This window comes from Aulonocara stuartgranti, assembly GCF_965226115.1.
Source record: "Aulonocara stuartgranti genome assembly, chromosome: 3".
In the NCBI taxonomy this organism is placed as follows: Eukaryota; Metazoa; Chordata; class Actinopteri; order Cichliformes; family Cichlidae; genus Aulonocara; species Aulonocara stuartgranti.
Window position 1 is genome coordinate 73,732,132 of NC_138941.1, and position 21,307 is coordinate 73,753,438.

Below are 21,307 nucleotides of genomic sequence, written 5' to 3' on the forward strand. Positions count from 1 at the left end.
ACTCATTTAGTGACAGCCAGGATGTGACAATCAGCTGTGACACAGGAAAACATGAGGTGGGAAACTCTGGAGAAGATCTGCTTTTGTCTACAGGGAGGCTCGCACATCTAATCTGCTCACCATCACTCAACTCACTTCAACAACATGCTGACTCAGTCATTTCTGCACGTTTCCTCATGTTACAGCCCTGACTTCAGTTCAGCTGAGGAGGAGATGAGGGAGGAGAGAGCAGTGGTGGAGGAGGCAGATAAGGAAGAAGAGGAGGAGAAGATCCAAAGAGGAGGCAGGGGGAGAGGCTCAGGAACAGTTAGATCAGAGACTTTGAGCCATCATGGACTCCCACTCCTTCCATCCAGCCCTGTGTGGATCAGCAGCTCCAAAATGTCTGCTCACTCATGTTCTTCCTGTCTGTGCTCTTCTTTCATTTCACTCATTATATATGAGCTGCTCCTAAATCACACTGGATATGGATTTTCTGTCCATCCACACTAATTCTCTTCATCCTCACCTGATTGTTTGGATGCTCTTTGACAGCACATTGAAAATCCTCACAGTGACTTCTATTGCCACACTGACTGGACACATACAAAGTTGAAGGCTTCATGTGTTTGGCACAAATAATACTTTGGTAGGTCTGAGTTGTGTTTTGAACCATCTCTCAGGACCAAAGTCTTTTTGCTTCCTTCAAAAAGAGCTGAAGGCTTTTTACCTCACAGTTTGTCCTTTGATATTATTGGATGATGGACTGTGGGAAACACAAATGTGCACTTCTTAATGGCTCATATGTGCTGTGAAAGAGCTCTTTGTGATCTTGAAGCTTTTCAATAGTTTTTCTTTGGCTGTTTGTAAAGTTTTCTGTGTGAACTCTCAGGAATCTGGAGCAGTCTAATAGAAGTCTACTGGGGTACAGAGGGAGGAGCTTCTGTCAGACTCTTTCTGATGAGGAACTGAAGCCGCTCTCATGGTCTCATCAAATCATCAGACTCTGCTGAGAACAACAGTCATGTGACCTCTCAGAACAAACAGCCTGTTAGTTTCCTGCTGCCTCCATCACTCACTTTCATTCACTCTCAATCACACCAACATGTTAAAGCAGCGCTATAGCTCACCTGGCTGAGCAGGTGGGCTGAAGGCGGGGCTTACTACAGGTGCCTGTGTGTCCCTCACTCTCTCCCCACTTTCCTGTCTACTCTCTGCACCTATATAATAAAGGCAAACATGCCTCCAATAGAAACCTTTGCAAACACAAAGTCCCACAGCAGCCCCGTGTTCTCCGGCTAAAATGAGAGTTTTTGTCAGTGGAGTCTGGTGGCTTTAACCACACAAACATTACAGCTGCGCTCAAATATCACAAAGAGCTGTGACAGCAGAGAAACACATGAGCATCCTCCAAATATCATCTAGAAATAGAAATGTGTCCACTGTGGGACGTGTGAGGCTGACATTAATATGTCTTAAAGTGGGAGATGAAGAAATGACTCCAGGGCCCAAATCATGGAGACAAACATCAATCCACACTTCACTTTGTTTCCTGTCTCTAAAGTGGGAATATTTCAGTGTGATGAACAAACGGCCTCCAACAAATGAAGCTGATTTCCTTTTCCTGTCTTTTCTCCAGCGGCCTCAGCTTCTTCCTCTTTCCCCTGTCTTCTTCTGCAGACGCTCCTCTGTAGCTTCAAGCTGTTTCTCTTTACAAGGAGAGCTACAAACCTTTGCATCCAGCCACAAACACCCCATGGGCTCCTCTGGATCATCACACTCAGCATTTTCACAATAAAAGCCTCGTATTTATGGCTGCTCCACCCTGACATGTGACAACATCCAAATGACTGGATCAAAGTGTTTGAATGATCTCAGCAGCTTTAAAACTATTGATATTTATACATTTACACTGATTTGGACTAAACTAACAAAACTATTGATTTGATCCAAACTCACATCATGCCAGAGGCTTTTATTTTGAAGTTAGGATCATTTTAATGGTCTTCTTAGTTCATTTAAACACACAGTTGCTCCGCCTCCACATTTTTGGCTTTTAGATCAAAACATCAAAGAATTTATTTTATTTGAATGAACTGAAAATAGATTCAAACTAAAAGCTTTGAGAGAATAAACTCCTGCATGACCTCTGACCTTTGACCTGTATCTACAGCACTGACCTCTGACTTTCAGCTCCACCTTTCTCTTCAGCAGGATGTTTCCCTCCCTGCTGTAGACGGTGCAGGTGTAGCTCCTGGTGTCCCAGTCTGTGGGGTATTTCAGGGTCAGACTGAGGTCTCCAGTTTTCAGCAGGTCTTCATTCATCTTCGTTCGGTCTCTGTAAACCTGGTGCTGTTCTTCAGGCTGGTCAGAGCCGTTCTCATACACATGGACCTTCCTGTTGTGTGGTCTTCTGAGGATCGTGTAATTGTCCATCCACTCCACTTTAGCGTCTTCAGGCAGGTGAAGTGTGGTGTTGAAGGGCAGCTGGACAGACTCCACCCCTGAATCCACCTCCACCTGGGGGACTGAGAGGACAACAAAGCACAACATGAGCTTGGATGGAGACATTTGTGTTGACTCTAACAGGCTGAATGCTGCTGCTTCACTGGGAGCTCACTGTTAGATAGAAAGTGGTCAGTGTGAAGAGGAGACGCAGCAGAAAGATGAAGACTGACAGGAAGAAAGCAGTGAACAGACTGTTGGAGCTGCTGTTAGTGGGACAGGACTTTATTCAGTCTCTGAGGACCAGATTTGACTTGATGAAGCAGAGAAACACAGTCTGAGTGTTTCTGTCACACTCACTTCATCACACAGCTCAGTTTGACAACATGTGGAAGAATTTGATAGAAGCCTTCCTTGTCATGGCTGGCGGAGTGAGCCGTGTGGTGTGGAGGGAAGGGAGGACCCAAAATGCAGCAGTGACTGATGATACGAGTGATGTTTATTTACAACGTGACAATGGCAGAAACAGGCAGTGAGGCATGACAAAACTACTGAAGAAACCTAAACTGGGAGAACTAAATGACAAACCTGAGACCATACAAAAGGGGTGCGGGGCAGAGAGACGCAGAGACAGGAACACCATAGAACGCAGACGAGCCGACAACGAACACAGACCGACACCCACTAAATATACACACACAAGGTAATCAGGTAATCACACACAGGAGGGAAGAACAGCTGAACGTAATACACATGAGGACCGGAGGAGACAAGCTGAACACAATGACAACAGAAACAGACTTTCAGAACAAAACAGGAAATCTAGAACACGAGCCTTCAAAGTAAAGCGGGAAACACAGACTGATTTGCAACACAACGCAGGGACATGAACAGAGCACCAAGGACAGACACAGGTAGGGCTGAATATACATCAACTTCAGGTTCAACCCTAAACGAATACAAATCAGAATAAACACAAAACGCTGGGTCAACGACCCAGGACCATGACATTCCTTTAGTAAAAGCACCAAGAAAACACCATGAAAACACCTCACTACACACAAAACTGCAGTACTGGCAAATTGTACATAAAGTATGAAAAGTCAAAGTACTTATTGTTAGGTATTTTGATACCACGGTAAGCATTTACAGGATATTGTTTTATACAGGAAAACTGTTACTCAATAAGGCCAATCTACTAGTTGTTTTTCTCTTTCTCTGTGACCCAAGAATTAATGTGTAGGACTCACAAGCTGGTACCCCAAGGTCGAAAACACCACAGAGATGAGACCACTTCCTTACTCCCATCCTCCCTTTTTCTTTATCTCCTGGAAAAGGCTCGTTAAAGGCTAGGTGGTTTGTTTCAGAATTCACTAATGAAAGAACTCTGTATTTTATGTCTAGGAGTGTATTTTGCTGGGATGATCATAAATTGTAGCTGAGCTGATAAACTACACACAGGATACTTCTTTGCTCACAAGGCAGGAAGACGTTTCCTTATTTGGTCTGTACCGGTTTGAACTGGGAAAGCTGACACACGAACCTTTTTTTTCATCTATATAAACTGCTGTGTATCAAATAAACCTTTGAGTTGATTTGGGAAGGCAACCTGAAGCAGTCTGTGTTTCCTTGTTCTCCCAAGCTGCTCCCGGCGCTGTAACTAACCCAGCTGAACGGCATACCCAGGGGCGGAGCGGGGGTGTGGCTTACTGGGCTTAAGCCCGGGTTGTTTTGTCAGAAGCCCGGGGTCTTTTGGAGTGTAATTTTTTCATAGTTAGATGCCTGGCTGACAACTGTATAAAACAAAAACTACACACAATATTCGAAGCACATAGTGCACACTGTGGGAATTTACGACTGTGCGTGAATCCCCCCTGATATTGGTATGATCCGAGCTCAGACACTAAGCGGGGGGCGGGGCAGCTGCTGCCTGCGAGTGCGCTGTTGGAGAAACGCAGCCGGGCAGACAGAGGAGAACTGAAGTTCGACCAGGTACCAAAGCAAATCATTTGTACTGTACAAATAATGTAAATATGACGGTGAATCACGAAAGATTGATATCAAACTGATCACTTGACCAATATTACGTTACTCGCTCTTCAAGTGAATCAACAAATGGCGAAATGAAAAGCCGAACAACAACAAAGCTGTTTCTTTAGAGAGTCTCAGCTTACATGTGTTTATTTCATATTTTAAGTTGTTTCCCTCCATGGCTAAATAAATCGGTTTCAGTAATGCACTGATATACAAGAATGGACATAAGGGGCTTCTTTCAAAGAAAAACTCAGGTAGATGTTATTTTATATATTATGCTTTGTATGTTGTTCAGTATAAAATAAATAAATATTGAAATATCTTTTGAATTAGTTAAATGTCAGAATAAAGAGAGACAGAGCTTCTATTTTTTATCACTTTCATCAAATTTAGGAGTACATATACACTAAGTTTATTGTTAATTAATAAGAAACTGCAGACGATTCCATCCTGAGCTGAAGAAGCTTCTGATTGGTTCGTAGAGTCCATGTGAGTAAACTGGTGGCACAGCTGTGGATGCATACAAGGCAAAACACAGAGCCTGTTTCTGTGACATGGGAACATCAAGAGATGTCAACAAAACACCAGGAAAAGAACTGTGGAGCTCCATAAGTGTGGCTCAGTTTGAATACAATTTGGTGCCATTTGCAATTAAGAAATACAGACAGTTTCTCTCTTTACTCTTAAAGTTAACAAATATGTTTTTATATTTATCAACCTAAAAAAAAATAAACATTTAGTCTAATTTGATGTTACAATTAAAAAAGTGTTTGTGTGTAAATATCTGGTTTCAACTGTATATTTGATGATTGTCAGCACAAAGAAGGAGAGAGGAACACACAGAGAGAGGTGAAACAAGAGCAGGTGAGACTCACATGTTAGTCAAATGGTTGTTTACCAGAAGTATCACCGTATCACAGGTCCTCATGTATCTCGTACCTAGTGTTTCTTTTTAGGTTTGTTATTTTTCAAATTCTATATTTATTAAGTTTTGCAGGCTTGTTTGCACAACAAGGATAAATAATTATATAAACTTTTCTCAATCTAAATATTGGACTTTGGTAGAATTAAAAAATAAGTGTAGTGCAGGTCTATGATGATTTTTAGTGCTGCTATCATCTAGTTCTGATTCTGGTTCTGTCTTGGTTAAGTCCCAAGTAGTCCTGATTTTGAACTGTTGTAGTCCTGTTTTAATTCCGGATCAGTTCTGGGTCTGGTTGAATTGGGGTTTAGTCCCTGTGTCTTGATACAGCCCTGATTTTGTTCTGCCTTGCTGCTTAATTAAAAACCTAGCTTAAGGTGTCCTGTATATGTGATATATTTTTTTCCTATATGAAGTCATTCTTCTTTGAACAAAACTCAAAACAGAGCCAATTAATCTTTCAGTCATTTCTACCTATTCTACCTATTCTAAAAAAAAAAAAAAAAATCCCACATGCATACTACCCTTTAGGGCTAAGCCCCAGGTGTTTCAAATGTCTGGCTCCGCCTCTGGGCATACCTGAGTGTTACTTTAAATAATTAGGAATCTTAGAAGGAAAGGACAAAACTCTGCTTATCGCTCACGCCACGGAGGAAACCCGGGAAGGCAATTTCCTTCAATTTTGGTGTCAGAAGTGGGATCAGCTGACAGAAGGTAAATATGCGTCTTTCATATTTATATAGAGACCATATTATACCTCTCTCAGTGATCGATCCATAAAAAAACGGGATATGCTGACGAAGTTTCACTTAGTGATCCAGAGAGATACACTGACGACTTCCTCAGTCCCCGAATAAAGTAAATTAACCCTTGTGTGGTGTTGGTGGACACAGGAAGTTGCCTGTTGTCTTGAATATTTTAATTTTGTTTAAAAAAATAATAATAATTAATTGTTTAATTAAACGTACGTTAAAAAGTGAGAAGTTGCTCACTTAGAAAAGTGACACAGAAAGTTGCCTGTTGTCTTAAATACTTCTCGTTAAGTGAGAAGTTGCTCACCAAAGAGTGACACAGGGAGAAGTTGAACGGGTCTCACAGACCCGATTACCATACAAGGGTTAAAAGCAGTAAATTAAAAGCAGAAAGACACAGGAAGTTGCCTGTTGTTTTACGAGAAGTTGCTCGTTAAGCGAGAAGTTGCTCGCTAAGTGAGAGTTGCTCACACAAACAAAAAATTGCTAGCAATAAATTTAAAGTGACCTCAGCTGTGCCGCAGCGAAAATACTAACCTAAATCCTCCTAGCGTGTAAACCCCTCTGGAAATCACTGAACATGAGTCAGAATTATTCAAAGACCACAGACAGGTCCGATAAAAAATCTAAAGTACCTGTAAAACCAAAAATTAATAAAATACAAAATAAAGTCTCAAATAACGGCTCAGTACAACTCCCATTTCCGGTTACGTGTAACCTACGTCCGCGAATCGGTGAAGACGTCCATGATCACGTATCCAGAACATGCGGGAGTGCTTATGTGACTGACTTTGTTTACAACTTAAGAAGTTCAATGCATTCTAATTTCTTTTCGGAGCCTTATCCCGAACGATTATCGCCAGAAAACAGGTCAGTAGAAATGTTGAATATCATTTGTGATAAGAAAAGTAGTCTGCTTAAAAAGTCCTGTAGAAAATATATGATAGAATGCCGCGACGTGATGCATCAAATGTTACCGCTATGGACAAAAGGAGGGTAAATAATGACAAAGTCGCCGATTTCTTTAAGAATCTAAAGAAATTCCTGCTAACAATGTCCAGAGACAAAATTGACTTAAATGCAGTAACTATGTGTAAACAGAAGCCTGATGAATCCATCCTAGTATTCATAAAACGCTTTATGCACTGTTGGACAAGCTAGAGGTGCAAATTTAGCTCAGTTTTCCAGCAGCCGCAGACACCCAAAGCAAAAATGAATTTGTGTATTTCATTTAACAAAGGGTGAAATGTTTGCTGACACTGATAACAGCTTATGTTTTCTCTGCCCTATGTACCGACATGATGGAGAAGGAACATCCTCTGTGTCAGCTGGACCCTCAGCAGAGAATGAACTCAACATCCTTTTTGTCCGGTACTCTATGTCACACACTGTGCCAAAAAAAAAAAAACGTGTACAGACGCCACTACCAGGTAATCCCATGACTGGGAGCCACACTTTTGTTTCTCTCACACTGTTCAACAACATGATAACTGCTCACACAAGTGAAGGTCAAACAGTGATTTTGTTACATAACTCAGACATAGGTTATGATATAACTACACCATGTCGTCACATAGATCTAACCTACCCTATCGACTGTACTATTTCTGCAGTTACATTGCCAGCTGAATACCAGAATATGACATTATGGTCAAAAAGTGAGAATGATATAGGATTTATTGACTGTACACTTTATCACGTACACCTATTAAAACACAACAAGCAGTATATGTCAAGCAGCATCCCATTTCCACGGAAAAAGCCGCAGCCCTAGATGTCATGATAGGAGATTTATTGACTACAGGAGCAATAAAGCCCACACTCCTGTCAATCCTGTGCCAAAGCCTAACAAACCTGGCGTATGGCGTTTCATACAAGACTTAAGGCAAATTAATGCAGTCAACATTCCTCTGCCACCTCTCGTTTCAGATGTTCACAGCATATTGACATGCATTGCATACACATTTTACCGTGGTGGATTTATGCTCCGCTCCTTTTTCTCAGTACCTGTGACACACAGCCGTTATTTGCATTCACACATAGAAATAAGCAGTACACTTGGACTCGTTTGCCCCAAGGCATGATAGACAGCTCTGCTGCTTTCTCAATGGTGCTTCACTCCTCCAGGGCCGCACCCTGATCCACATGTGGATGACCTCCTCCTCTGTGCTGAAAGTGAAAAACTATGTCAAACTGCTACACACATGCTTCTCCAGCACCTCAAAAAGACTGGCCACAAAGCATATGCAAAGAAAATGCAGTACTGTCAGACTTCTGTTCAATATTTGGGATTCACACTGTCTCACGGAAAACGTTCCATGACTGCAGACAGGGTCAAAGCTGTGACCTCTGTCCCTCGTCCCACTACACAGAAGGAAATGTCGTCCTTCTTAGGCATGGTGAACTATTGCAGACAGTGGATACCAGACTGTTCTTTTCATGACCACATTCTGCGTGACTGTTGTAAAAAAGACAAGCCTCCTCGAATACTGTGGTCCACAGAAATGACTGCCTCTTTCAATGCATTACAGGGAGTGCTGACCTCCGCCACTCAAAGGTGCTGCCTGAATTGTTCAGGAATGCCGGCCTGCCTGAGGGCAGTAGCAGCTTGCTCTATCATGATAAGGGACTGCGAGAAGCTCACACTCTCACATGACACTATTCTACACACCAATCACCAGGTCACGACCATTGTAGCAAACATAACTAAACAACATATGCAAATCTCACTATAAAAGCGAGCAGCACACCTGATTCGCCATGACATTTATTGATACTATTCTGTGTTCTTCTGACCGACAGGATGGCTCAGACAGGCTTGACGTTCATGACTGCATGACACGTATACAGGAATCCACAGCACCACGTCCAGATTTAGAGCAAACACCTATCCCAGACTCAGCCACGGTTTATGTGGACGGGTCCTGTTCAAGGCCGAGTGACAACTCATTTCTTTGTGGCTATTCAGTGGTAACAGTGCCTGACATCATACTAGAAGCTCACTCATTACCATTTCACTCAGCACAAAAAGCAGAGCTCATGGCTTTAATACGCGCCTGTGAGCTACATTTGGATAAGCATGTGACGATTTACGTAGACAGCCGCTATGCATTTGGCGTTGTGCATGACTTTGGCACATTGTGGAGACAGAGAGGATTTAGATCTGCTGATGGAAAATAAATTGCTGAATTCTGATTTTGTTCAAAGACTTTTTCAGGCTATACAGCTGCCATCGGCCGTTGCAGTTGTAAAAACGAAAGGACACAGTACAGCTGACACAGACGAAGCAACAGGTAATGCCTTAGCAGACGTGACAGCCAAGGCTGCAGCTGCATCACAGCTCCCACCTCCGCAGGAAGTATTATCTGTGCCCCTACAGCTGCCACTTAAACTCCCAGACTATTTAGGAACAAATGTTGATTTAAAATTCATACAAGAGCAAGCCTCTGCATGTGATTACACCTATTGGGAGAATAATGACTGTACCTTAGATGACAGAGATGGCCTATACAAAATCTTAAGGGTTTGATTGCCCTCCCATATTCCCTGATGCCAGTCCTTGCCCGACATTTTCACTGTGTGAGTCATGTCGGACAAAGAGGGGTAATAGGGGCAATAAAATTAAGATTTGTAATTGAGAAAACATCACACGCAGTAAAACGCATATTAGCAACCTGTCTAACATGTGCACGAACTAATGTAGGAAAATCAAAAGCGAAACATCAGCATTTACCACAACCAGATTTTCCATTTCATACATTACAAATTGATTTCACACATATGCCAGCGCAAGGAAGCATCAAGTACTTACTGGTAATAGTGGATCAATTTAGTAAATGAGTAGAAGCTTATCCAACCTCAAAAGAAACTGCAGAAGTAGTCTGTCAAAAGTTGAGCAATGAAATAATACCCAGATTCGGAATACCTCACCAGATTAACAGTGATAGAGGATCTTCATTCACATCAGAAGTAATTCAAAAGTGTGCTAAAACTTTAATGACCTGGGTCAAATTACTTACTTAAGTCCTGTGTGAGATTAGAAGGACTCAATCTGCAGTAACCAAATTATCTCCATTTGAAGTAAGACTATTTCCAACACCATGGTCAGCTTCCAGAGGGGCACCGCTAGTAGAAGGTGATGTATATTGCATTGTCCACTGATGTTCACAACCTGGTAGAAAAACTGAATAATAACTATCAGAAAGTTTGTCTCTCTCAGCCTTTCCCCTCCACAGTTCCACCAGTGGAGACAAGGAGATGCATGTTGGAGAAGCCACTAAAACCAAGGACTCTCTGGGAGGCCGCGCGTGTTCCAGCCCCCAGACTGTACTGGCAGTGACGAAGAACCAGCATCCTCACAGACGGACAACCTCAGTGGATTCATGCCAGCAGGGTTAAGACCAGCCCAATCGGACCATCTCAGGCGTCGGATCAAGCAGACGACATCTCCGGCGAGCCAGCGCCCGGAACTAGAGCAAATAAACACACACGGGTAGATGACATCTCAGGCGAGCCAGCGCCCGGATCCAATGTACACACACACAATCACTGATTAACACACAACGCCTGAAAGAACAACAACAAGGTACTCAAACATCCAGCAGGAACAGAAAGCCAAAAGTACCACATGATGTCTAACCTGATAAAGCTAGACTCATTCCATCCTGATAATGGAGAAAATGAAATGCCCATTGTCATCATACGACGCTTATTCTGTGTCTCTCGAACCTGGGACCAGGCCAGAAGACGACTGAAGAACTGTCTTTTTTATATATTTAGGTTATTAATCATATCTACTGCATTAACCTTAGGATTTTTATTTACTATTTCATATTGTAAAGTGCAACCCTGTTCACATTTCTGCAAGCCACATTTTCAATGATAACCCATATAGCTACCAGTACAGCCACTTCAATGTATTTGCAATTAGCACAAATTGATCCTGAGGATGTGCCAGATGTTACCAATGATGTTCCTGATGTGTATATTGAACATTCGGTTGTGAACTATTACATTTTATGATTTGCTTTTTATATTATGTTATTACATTTGTGATTTTTCCTTTCTATTTGAGTTATTATTTTTAAAAAATAATAAAAGAGGGGAACTGTTAGGTATTTTGATACCACGGTAAGCATTTACAGGATATTGTTTTATACAGGAAAACTGTTACTCAATAAGGCCAATCTACTAGTTGTTTTTCTCTTTCTCTGTGACCCAAGAATTAATGTGTAGGACTCACAAGCTGGTACCCCAAGGTCGAAAACACCACAGAGATGAGACCACTTCCTTACTCCCATCCTCCCTTTTTCTTTATCTCCTGGAAAAGGCTCGTTAAAGGCTAGGTGGTTTGTTTCAGAATTCACTAATGAAAGAACTCTGTATTTTATGTCTAGGAGTGTATTTTGCTGGGATGATCATAAATTGTAGCTGAGCTGATAAACTACACACAGGATACTTCTTTGCTCACAAGGCAGGAAGACGTTTCCTTATTTGGTCTGTACCGGTTTGAACTGGGAAAGCTGACACACGAACCTTTTTTTTCATCTATATAAACTGCTGTGTATCAAATAAACCTTTGAGTTGATTTGGGAAGGCAACCTGAAGCAGTCTCTGTTTTCTTGTTCTCCCAAGCTGCTCCCGGCGCTGTAACTAACCCAGCTGAACGGCATACCTGAGTGTTACTTTAAATAATTAGGAATCTTAGAAGGAAAGGACAAAACTCTGCTTATCGCTCACGCCACGGAGGAAACCCGGGAAGGCAATTTCCTTCAATTTTGGTGTCAGAAGTGGGATCAGCTGACAGAAGGTAAATATGCGTCTTTCATATTTATATAGAGACCATATTATACCTCTCTCAGTGATCGATCCATAAAAAAACGGGATATGCTGACGAAGTTTCACTTAGTGATCCAGAGAGATACACTGACGACTTCCTCAGTCCCCGAATAAAGTAAATTAACCCTTGTGTGGTGTTGGTGGACACAGGAAGTTGCCTGTTGTCTTGAATATTTTAATTTTGTTTAAAAAAATAATAATAATTAATTGTTTAATTAAACGTACGTTAAAAAGTGAGAAGTTGCTCACTTAGAAAAGTGACACAGAAAGTTGCCTGTTGTCTTAAATACTTCTCGTTAAGTGAGAAGTTGCTCACCAAAGAGTGACACAGGGAGAAGTTGAACGGGTCTCACAGACCCGATTACCATACAAGGGTTAAAAGCAGTAAATTAAAAGCAGAAAGACACAGGAAGTTGCCTGTTGTTTTACGAGAAGTTGCTCGTTAAGCGAGAAGTTGCTCGCTAAGTGAGAGTTGCTCACACAAACAAAAAATTGCTAGCAATAAATTTAAAGTGACCTCAGCTGTGCCGCAGCGAAAATACTAACCTAAATCCTCCTAGCGTGTAAACCCCTCTGGAAATCACTGAACATGAGTCAGAATTATTCAAAGACCACAGACAGGTCCGATAAAAAATCTAAAGTACCTGTAAAACCAAAAATTAATAAAATACAAAATAAAGTCTCAAATAACGGCTCAGTACAACTCCCATTTCCGGTTACGTGTAACCTACGTCCGCGAATCGGTGAAGACGTCCATGATCACGTATCCAGAACATGCGGGAGTGCTTATGTGACTGACTTTGTTTACAACTTAAGAAGTTCAATGCATTCTAATTTCTTTTCGGAGCCTTATCCCGAACGATTATCGCCAGAAAACAGGTCAGTAGAAATGTTGAATATCATTTGTGATAAGAAAAGTAGTCTGCTTAAAAAGTCCTGTAGAAAATATATGATAGAATGCCGCGACGTGATGCATCAAATGTTACCGCTATGGACAAAAGGAGGGTAAATAATGACAAAGTCGCCGATTTCTTTAAGAATCTAAAGAAATTCCTGCTAACAATGTCCAGAGACAAAATTGACTTAAATGCAGTAACTATGTGTAAACAGAAGCCTGATGAATCCATCCTAGTATTCATAAAACGCTTTATGCACTGTTGGACAAGCTAGAGGTGCAAATTTAGCTCAGTTTTCCAGCAGCCGCAGACACCCAAAGCAAAAATGAATTTGTGTATTTCATTTAACATAAAGGGTGAAATGTTTGCTGACACTGATAACAGCTTATGTTTTCTCTGCCCTATGTACCGACATGATGGAGAAGGAACATCCTCTGTGTCAGCTGGACCCTCAGCAGAGAATGAACTCAACATCCTTTTTGTCCGGTACTCTATGTCACACACTGTGCCAAAAAAAAAAAAACGTGTACAGACGCCACTACCAGGTAATCCCATGACTGGGAGCCACACTTTTGTTTCTCTCACACTGTTCAACAACATGATAACTGCTCACACAAGTGAAGGTCAAACAGTGATTTTGTTACATAACTCAGACATAGGTTATGATATAACTACACCATGTCGTCACATAGATCTAACCTACCCTATCGACTGTACTATTTCTGCAGTTACATTGCCAGCTGAATACCAGAATATGACATTATGGTCAAAAAGTGAGAATGATATAGGATTTATTGACTGTACACTTTATCACGTACACCTATTAAAACACAACAAGCAGTATATGTCAAGCAGCATCCCATTTCCACGGAAAAAGCCGCAGCCCTAGATGTCATGATAGGAGATTTATTGACTACAGGAGTAATAAAGCCCACACTCCTGTCAATCCTGTGCCAAAGCCTAACAAACCTGGCGTATGGCGTTTCATACAAGACTTAAGGCAAATTAATGCAGTCAACATTCCTCTGCCACCTCTCGTTTCAGATGTTCACAGCATATTGACATGCATTGCATACACATTTTACCGTGGTGGATTTATGCTCCGCTCCTTTTTCTCAGTACCTGTGACACACAGCCGTTATTTGCATTCACACATAGAAATAAGCAGTACACTTGGACTCGTTTGCCCCAAGGCATGATAGACAGCTCTGCTGCTTTCTCAATGGTGCTTCACTCCTCCAGGGCCGCACCCTGATCCACATGTGGATGACCTCCTCCTCTGTGCTGAAAGTGAAAAACTATGTCAAACTGCTACACACATGCTTCTCCAGCACCTCAAAAAGACTGGCCACAAAGCATATGCAAAGAAAATGCAGTACTGTCAGACTTCTGTTCAATATTTGGGATTCACACTGTCTCACGGAAAACGTTCCATGACTGCAGACAGGGTCAAAGCTGTGACCTCTGTCCCTCGTCCCACTACACAGAAGGAAATGTCGTCCTTCTTAGGCATGGTGAACTATTGCAGACAGTGGATACCAGACTGTTCTTTTCATGACCACATTCTGCGTGACTGTTGTAAAAAAGACAAGCCTCCTCGAATACTGTGGTCCACAGAAATGACTGCCTCTTTCAATGCATTACAGGGAGTGCTGACCTCCGCCACTCAAAGGTGCTGCCTGAATTGTTCAGGAATGCCGGCCTGCCTGAGGGCAGTAGCAGCTTGCTCTATCATGATAAGGGACTGCGAGAAGCTCACACTCTCACATGACACTATTCTACACACCAATCACCAGGTCACGACCATTGTAGCAAACATAACTAAACAACATATGCAAATCTCACTATAAAAGCGAGCAGCACACCTGATTCGCCATGACATTTATTGATACTATTCTGTGTTCTTCTGACCGACAGGATGGCTCAGACAGGCTTGACGTTCATGACTGCATGACACGTATACAGGAATCCACAGCACCACGTCCAGATTTAGAGCAAACACCTATCCCAGACTCAGCCACGGTTTATGTGGACGGGTCCTGTTCAAGGCCGAGTGACAACTCATTTCTTTGTGGCTATTCAGTGGTAACAGTGCCTGACATCATACTAGAGGCTCACTCATTACCATTTCACTCAGCACAAAAAGCAGAGCTCATGGCTTTAATACGCGCCTGTGAGCTACATTTGGATAAGCATGTGACGATTTACGTAGACAGCCGCTATGCATTTGGCGTTGTGCATGACTTTGGCACATTGTGGAGACAGAGAGGATTTAGATCTGCTGATGGAAAATAAATTGCTGAATTCTGATTTTGTTCAAAGACTTTTTCAGGCTATACAGCTGCCATCGGCCGTTGCAGTTGTAAAAACGAAAGGACACAGTACAGCTGACACAGACGAAGCAACAGGTAATGCCTTAGCAGACGTGACAGCCAAGGCTGCAGCTGCATCACAGCTCCCACCTCCGCAGGAAGTATTATCTGTGCCCCTACAGCTGCCACTTAAACTCCCAGACTATTTAGGAACAAATGTTGATTTAAAATTCATACAAGAGCAAGCCTCTGCATGTGATTACACCTATTGGGAGAATAATGGCTGTACCTTAGATGACAGAGATGGCCTATACAAAATCTTAAGGGTTTGATTGCCCTCCCATATTCCCTGATGCCAGTCCTTGCCCGACATTTTCACTGTGTGAGTCATGTCGGACAAAGAGGGGTAATAGGGGCAATAAAATTAAGATTTGTAATTGAGAAAACATCACATGCAGTAAAAAGCATATTAGCAACCTGTCTAACATGTGCGCGAACTAATGTAGGTAGCTCAAAAGCAAAACATCAGCATTTACCACAACCAGATTTTCCATTTCATACATTACAAATTGATTTCACACATATGCCAGCGCAAGGAAGCATCAAGTACTTACTGGTAATAGTGGATCAATTTAGTAAATGAGTAGAAGCTTATCCAACCTCAAAAGAAACTGCAGAAGTAGTCTGTCAAAAGTTGAGCAATGAAATAATACCCAGATTCGGAATACCTCACCAGATTAACAGTGATAGAGGATCTTCATTCACATCAGAAGTAATTCAAAAGTGTGCTAAAACTTTAATGACCTGGGTCAAATTACTTACTTAAGTCCTGTGTGAGATTAGAAGGACTCAATCTGCAGTAACCAAATTATCTCCATTTGAAGTAAGACTATTTCCAACACCATGGTCAGCTTCCAGAGGGGCACCGCTAGTAGAAGGTGATGTATATTGCATTGTCCACTGATGTTCACAACCTGGTAGAAAAACTGAATAATAACTATCAGAAAGTTTGTCTCTCTCAGCTTTTCCCCTCCACAGTTCCACCAGTGGAGACAAGGAGATGCATGTTGGAGAAGCCACTAAAACCAAGGACTCTCTGGGAGGCCGCGCGTGTTCCAGCCCCCAGACTGTACTGGCAGTGACGAAGAACCAGCATCCTCACAGACGGACAACCTCAGTGGATTCATGCCAGCAGGGTTAAGACCAGCCCAATCGGACCATCTCAGGCGTCGGATCAAGCAGACGACATCTCCGGCGAGCCAGCGCCCGGAACTAGAGCAAATAAACACACACGGGTAGATGACATCTCAGGCGAGCCAGCGCCCGGATCCAATGTACACACACACAATCACTGATTAACACACAACGCCTGAAAGAACAACAACAAGGTACTCAAACATCCAGCAGGAACAGAAAGCCAAAAGTACCACATGATGTCTAACCTGATAAAGCTAGACTCATTCCATCCTGATAATGGAGAAAATGAAATGCCCATTGTCATCATACGACGCTTATTCTGTGTCTCTCGAACCTGGGACCAGGCCAGAAGACGACTGAAGAACTGTCTTTTTTATATATTTAGGTTATTAATCATATCTACTGCATTAACCTTAGGATTTTTATTTACTATTTCATATTGTAAAGTGCAACCCTGTTCACATTTCTGCAAGCCACATTTTCAATGATAACCCATATAGCTACCAGTACAGCCACTTCAATGTATTTGCAATTAGCACAAATTGATCCTGAGGATGTGCCAGATGTTACCAATGATGTTCCTGATGTGTATATTGAACATTCGGTTGTGAACTATTACATTTTATGATTTGCTTTTTATATTATGTTATTACATTTGTGATTTTTCCTTTCTATTTGAGTTATTATTTTTAAAAAATAATAAAAGAGGGGAACTGTTAGGTATTTTGATACCACGGTAAGCATTTACAGGATATTGTTTTATACAGGAAAACTGTTACTCAATAAGGCCAATCTACTAGTTGTTTTTCTCTTTCTCTGTGACCCAAGAATTAATGTGTAGGACTCACAAGCTGGTACCCCAAGGTCGAAAACACCACAGAGATGAGACCACTTCCTTACTCCCATCCTCCCTTTTTCTTTATCTCCTGGAAAAGGCTCGTTAAAGGCTAGGTGGTTTGTTTCAGAATTCACTAATGAAAGAACTCTGTATTTTATGTCTAGGAGTGTATTTTGCTGGGATGATCATAAATTGTAGCTGAGCTGATAAACTACACACAGGATACTTCTTTGCTCACAAGGCAGGAAGACGTTTCCTTATTTGGTCTGTACCGGTTTGAACTGGGAAAGCTGACACACGAACCTTTTTTTTCATCTATATAAACTGCTGTGTATCAAATAAACCTTTGAGTTGATTTGGGAAGGCAACCTGAAGCAGTCTGTGTTTCCTTGTTCTCCCAAGCTGCTCCCGGCGCTGTAACTAACCCAGCTGAACGGCATACCTGAGTGTTACTTTAAATAATTAGGAATCTTAGAAGGAAAGGACAAAACTCTGCTTATCGCTCACGCCACGGAGGAAACCCGGGAAGGCAATTTCCTTCACTTATTGTGCAGAAAAATGTTCCCATCAGTGTCTGTGGATCAATATTACTGCTGCACATGTTTAAGGCTGAGCTCATTTCAAATCCTTTCTATTGTGTTGAATCTGCAGTAATGCATCATATTCTATAAAATCATATGTTTGTAGTGGCTGTCCTGTGAGGACCACGTCTCTCTAAACAAACAGCTGTTAATGAGCTCACAAACACAGGCCTACAGCTGGATTTGAAAAAGTCCATTCAATAGAAAATCAACAGTCACAGCTGGATTCAAAGGCTTCAAAGTCAAAAGTCAAAGTCAAAGTCAACTTTATTTGTCGATTCTGCCACATGTACAGGACATACGGAGAATAGAAATTGCGTTACTCTTCACTCCCTAGATAAATAGCAAATGAACATTTAAATATATTTAAATATAAAAGTGATTAAAAAATGCAAGTAAAATAATTAAAAAGTAAAAATTTAAATAAATACAATTTTACATATAACAAGAAAGCTATATAATATACAATATAATGGGTAAGTGACATTGAGTGTAAACCAGGCAGAGTAGTGCAAATAGGCAAATAGGCAAATAGTGCAAATGGAGATTTGGTAATGTATGGTAAGAGAAAGTGTAACAACAAAGTCTTATGAGGTAATGGCAGTCCAATGCTCCACAAAGTGACTGGTAACTGGTGCAGGCCAGTGAGTGAGTCAGAGAGTGTGTGTGTTTGTGTGTGTGTGACAGAGTTCAGTGAGACCGTGGAGGAGAGAGGGGAGAGGGGGCAGAATCGGGAGGGAGTTAAGCTTCCTGACAGCCTGATGGATGAAGCTGTCCTTCAGCCTGCTGGTCCTGGCCTGGAGACTCCGCAGTCTCCTCCCCGACGGCAGCAGCTTGAAGAAGCTTTGCATTGGGTGCGTGGGATCAGCCGCTATGCAAAGGGCTTTTTTAGTGAGACGGGTGCTGTAAATGTCCTGGAGGGAGGGGAGAGAGACACCAATGATCCTCTCTGCAGCTCTCACTATGCGTTGGAGGGTTCTATGACAGGACGCATTGCAGGCTCCAAACCACACAGTGATGCAGCTCGACAGGATGCTCTCGATGGTGCCTCTGTAGAAAGTGTACATGATGGGGGCTGGTGCTCCTGCTCTTCTTAGTTTGCGGAGAAAGAAGAGACGCTGCTGTGATTTCTTGGCCAGTGCTGTGGTGTTGTACGTCCAGGAGAGATCCTCTGTGATGTGCACACCCAAGAACTTGGTGCTGCTCACTCTCTCCACAGACGCTCCGTCAATGGTCAGAGGAGCATGTTGGGTGTGCATTCTCCTGAAGTCCACAACAATCTCCTTCGTCTTCTCCACATTCAGAGAGAGATTGTTGTCAGCACACCACGTGGCCAGGCGTCTCACCTCACTTCTGTAGTCGGTCTCATCCCTGTTGCTAATGAGACCCACCACCGTTGTGTCGTCCGCAAACTTGATGAAGAGGTTGGAGCTGTATGATGGGGTGCAGTCATGGGTCAGCAGAGTGAAGAGGAGGGGGCTCAGCACACATCCCTGCGGGGCCCCCGTGTTTAAAATGATGGTGCTGGATGTATTACTGCCAACCCGTACTGCTTGAGGTCTTCCGGTGAGGAAATCCAACAGCCAGTTGCACAGTGAGGTGTTGAGCCCCAGCTGGACCAGTTTTTGAATGAGCTGTTGGGGGATTATGGTGTTGAATGCTGAACTGAAATCTATGAACAGCATTCGAACATATGAGTCATTTTTGTCCAGGTGTGTGAGTGCCGAGTGGAGTGCAGTGGAGATGGCATCATCGGTTGAGCGGTTGGGCCGATAGGCAAACTGGAAGGGATCCAGGGAGGGGGGCAGGACAGTCTTGATGTGTTGCATGACTAGTCGTTCGAAGCACTTCATCAGGATGGGAGTAAGTGCAACAGGACGGTAGTCATTAAAGCAGGAGGGAGATGACTTTTTTGGAACCGGAATGATTGTGGTGGCTTTAAAACATGTGGGGACGACAGCCTGGATGAGTGATATGTTGAAGATGTCTGTGAAGACATCAGTGAGTTCCACTGCACAGTCTCTCAGAGCACGACCAGGAATGTTGTCAGGACCCGGAGCTTTACGTGCATTGATCCTGCTGAGGGATCTCCTCACGCTGTCCGGTGACAGAGTCATCACCTGGTCACCAGGAGGGGGTGGGGTCTTCTGTGCAGTGGTGCTGTTTCGGACTTCAAAGCGAGCAAAGAAAGTGTTCAGCTCGTTCAGCAGGGGGATAGTACTGTCACAAGTCTGTGGTGGGGGCTTGTAATCTGTGATGGTCTGAATGCCCCGCCACAGGCTCCGTGAGTCTCTGCTGTCTTTGAAGTGATGAGATATTTTCCTGGAGTACTGTCTCTTAGCCTCTCTGATGCCACGGGAAAGGTTGGCCCTAGCTGTCCTCAGGCTTGCCTCGTCTCCAACTCTGAAGGCAACATTCCGAGCTTTCAGCAGCCTGTAGACCTCTCCTGTCATCCATGGTTTTTGATTGGCCCGGACAGTTATGGTTTTCGTGACTGTTACATCCTCAATACACTTGTTGATGTAGGCAGTAACAGTCTCTGCGTACTCCTGGAGGTCAGTGGTGTTGTTATAGGTGGCAGCCTGCTTAAACATGTTCCAGTCTGTAGTATTGAAGCAGTCCTGTAGAGCCTCTGAAGACCCCTCTGGCCACACTTGTATCCGCTTACGAACCGGTTTGGTCACTTTAACGAGCGGTCTGTAAGCAGGCATTAGCATGACAGTGATATGGTCTGAGGCGCCGAGGTGGGGGAGGGGAAAAGCTTTGTAAGCTCCTCTCTGGGTGGTGTAAACAAAGTCCAGTGTGTTATTTCCCCTTGTTGGAAAGTCTATGTGTTGTTGTATTTTTGGAAACACGCACTTTAAGTCTGCATGATTGAAATCCCCAGCCAGGATGAGAAAAGCATCAGGATGGGCTGTCTGCTGCTCACTGATGTGCTGGTACAGTTCATTCAGTGCCTCATTCCTGTTGTTGACATTGGAGGAGGGAGGGATGTACACAGCGCACAGGAGTATGGCTGTATATTCCCTCGGTAGATAGAATGGCCGGCACTTAATAACCATTAACTCCAGCACTGGTGAGCAGTGTTTGCAGACCGCAACAGCATCGCGACACCAGGCATCGTTGATGTAAACACAAAGTCCTCCCCCGCGGGTCTTACCTCCCGCGACGATGACTCTGTCAGCACGGTAGCATGTTAGCTGGTCGAGCTGAATGGCGCGGTCCGGGACACTGTCGCTGAGCCATGTTTCCGTGAACACAAAAGCACAGCAGTCCTTTACATTCCTTTGAGATGAACGTAGCAGTCGGATGTCGTCCAGTTTATTTTCTAGCGAGCGTACGTTGGCCAGAACGATAGAGGGGATGGCGGGTTTGTGTGGGCTAGCCGCTAGCCTAGCTCGGATGCCACCGCGCTTACCCCTCTTCTGCTTCCTCTCACAACGCTTGAGGCGCATCCATTGTGGGCGAAGTGCGGGAGTGGGGGTCGGTGATTGAGTAGGCCTTCGGAGCAGA

General features: G+C 43.1%; 1 protein-coding gene and 2 long non-coding RNA genes across 7 annotated transcripts in view; 2 read left to right on the plus strand and 1 right to left on the minus strand.

Annotated features, from left to right (window-relative positions):
* LOC309703501 (butyrophilin-like protein 2) overlaps positions 1-21,307 on the minus strand; it is a 522,068-nt gene that overhangs the window by 149,856 nt on the left and 350,905 nt on the right. The window contains exon 2 of one of the 5 annotated variants that reach the window (XM_082528384.1): positions 2,160-2,507. The exons of the other annotated variants lie outside the window; for them this stretch is intronic. Within the exon in view, the coding sequence (XP_082384510.1) occupies positions 2,160-2,507 (348 nt within the window). The remainder of the gene's footprint in view (positions 1-2,159; positions 2,508-21,307) is intronic. 5 annotated transcript variants of the gene reach the window in all.
* On the plus strand, positions 4,351-5,873 carry LOC309703743. The gene is made up of 3 exons (XR_014276008.1): positions 4,351-4,416; positions 4,622-4,712; positions 5,275-5,873. It is a non-coding gene; the product is annotated as an uncharacterized lncRNA (long non-coding RNA).
* On the plus strand, positions 5,958-17,581 carry LOC309703694. The gene is made up of 3 exons (XR_014275932.1): positions 5,958-6,094; positions 11,729-11,941; positions 16,201-17,581. It is a non-coding gene; the product is annotated as an uncharacterized lncRNA (long non-coding RNA).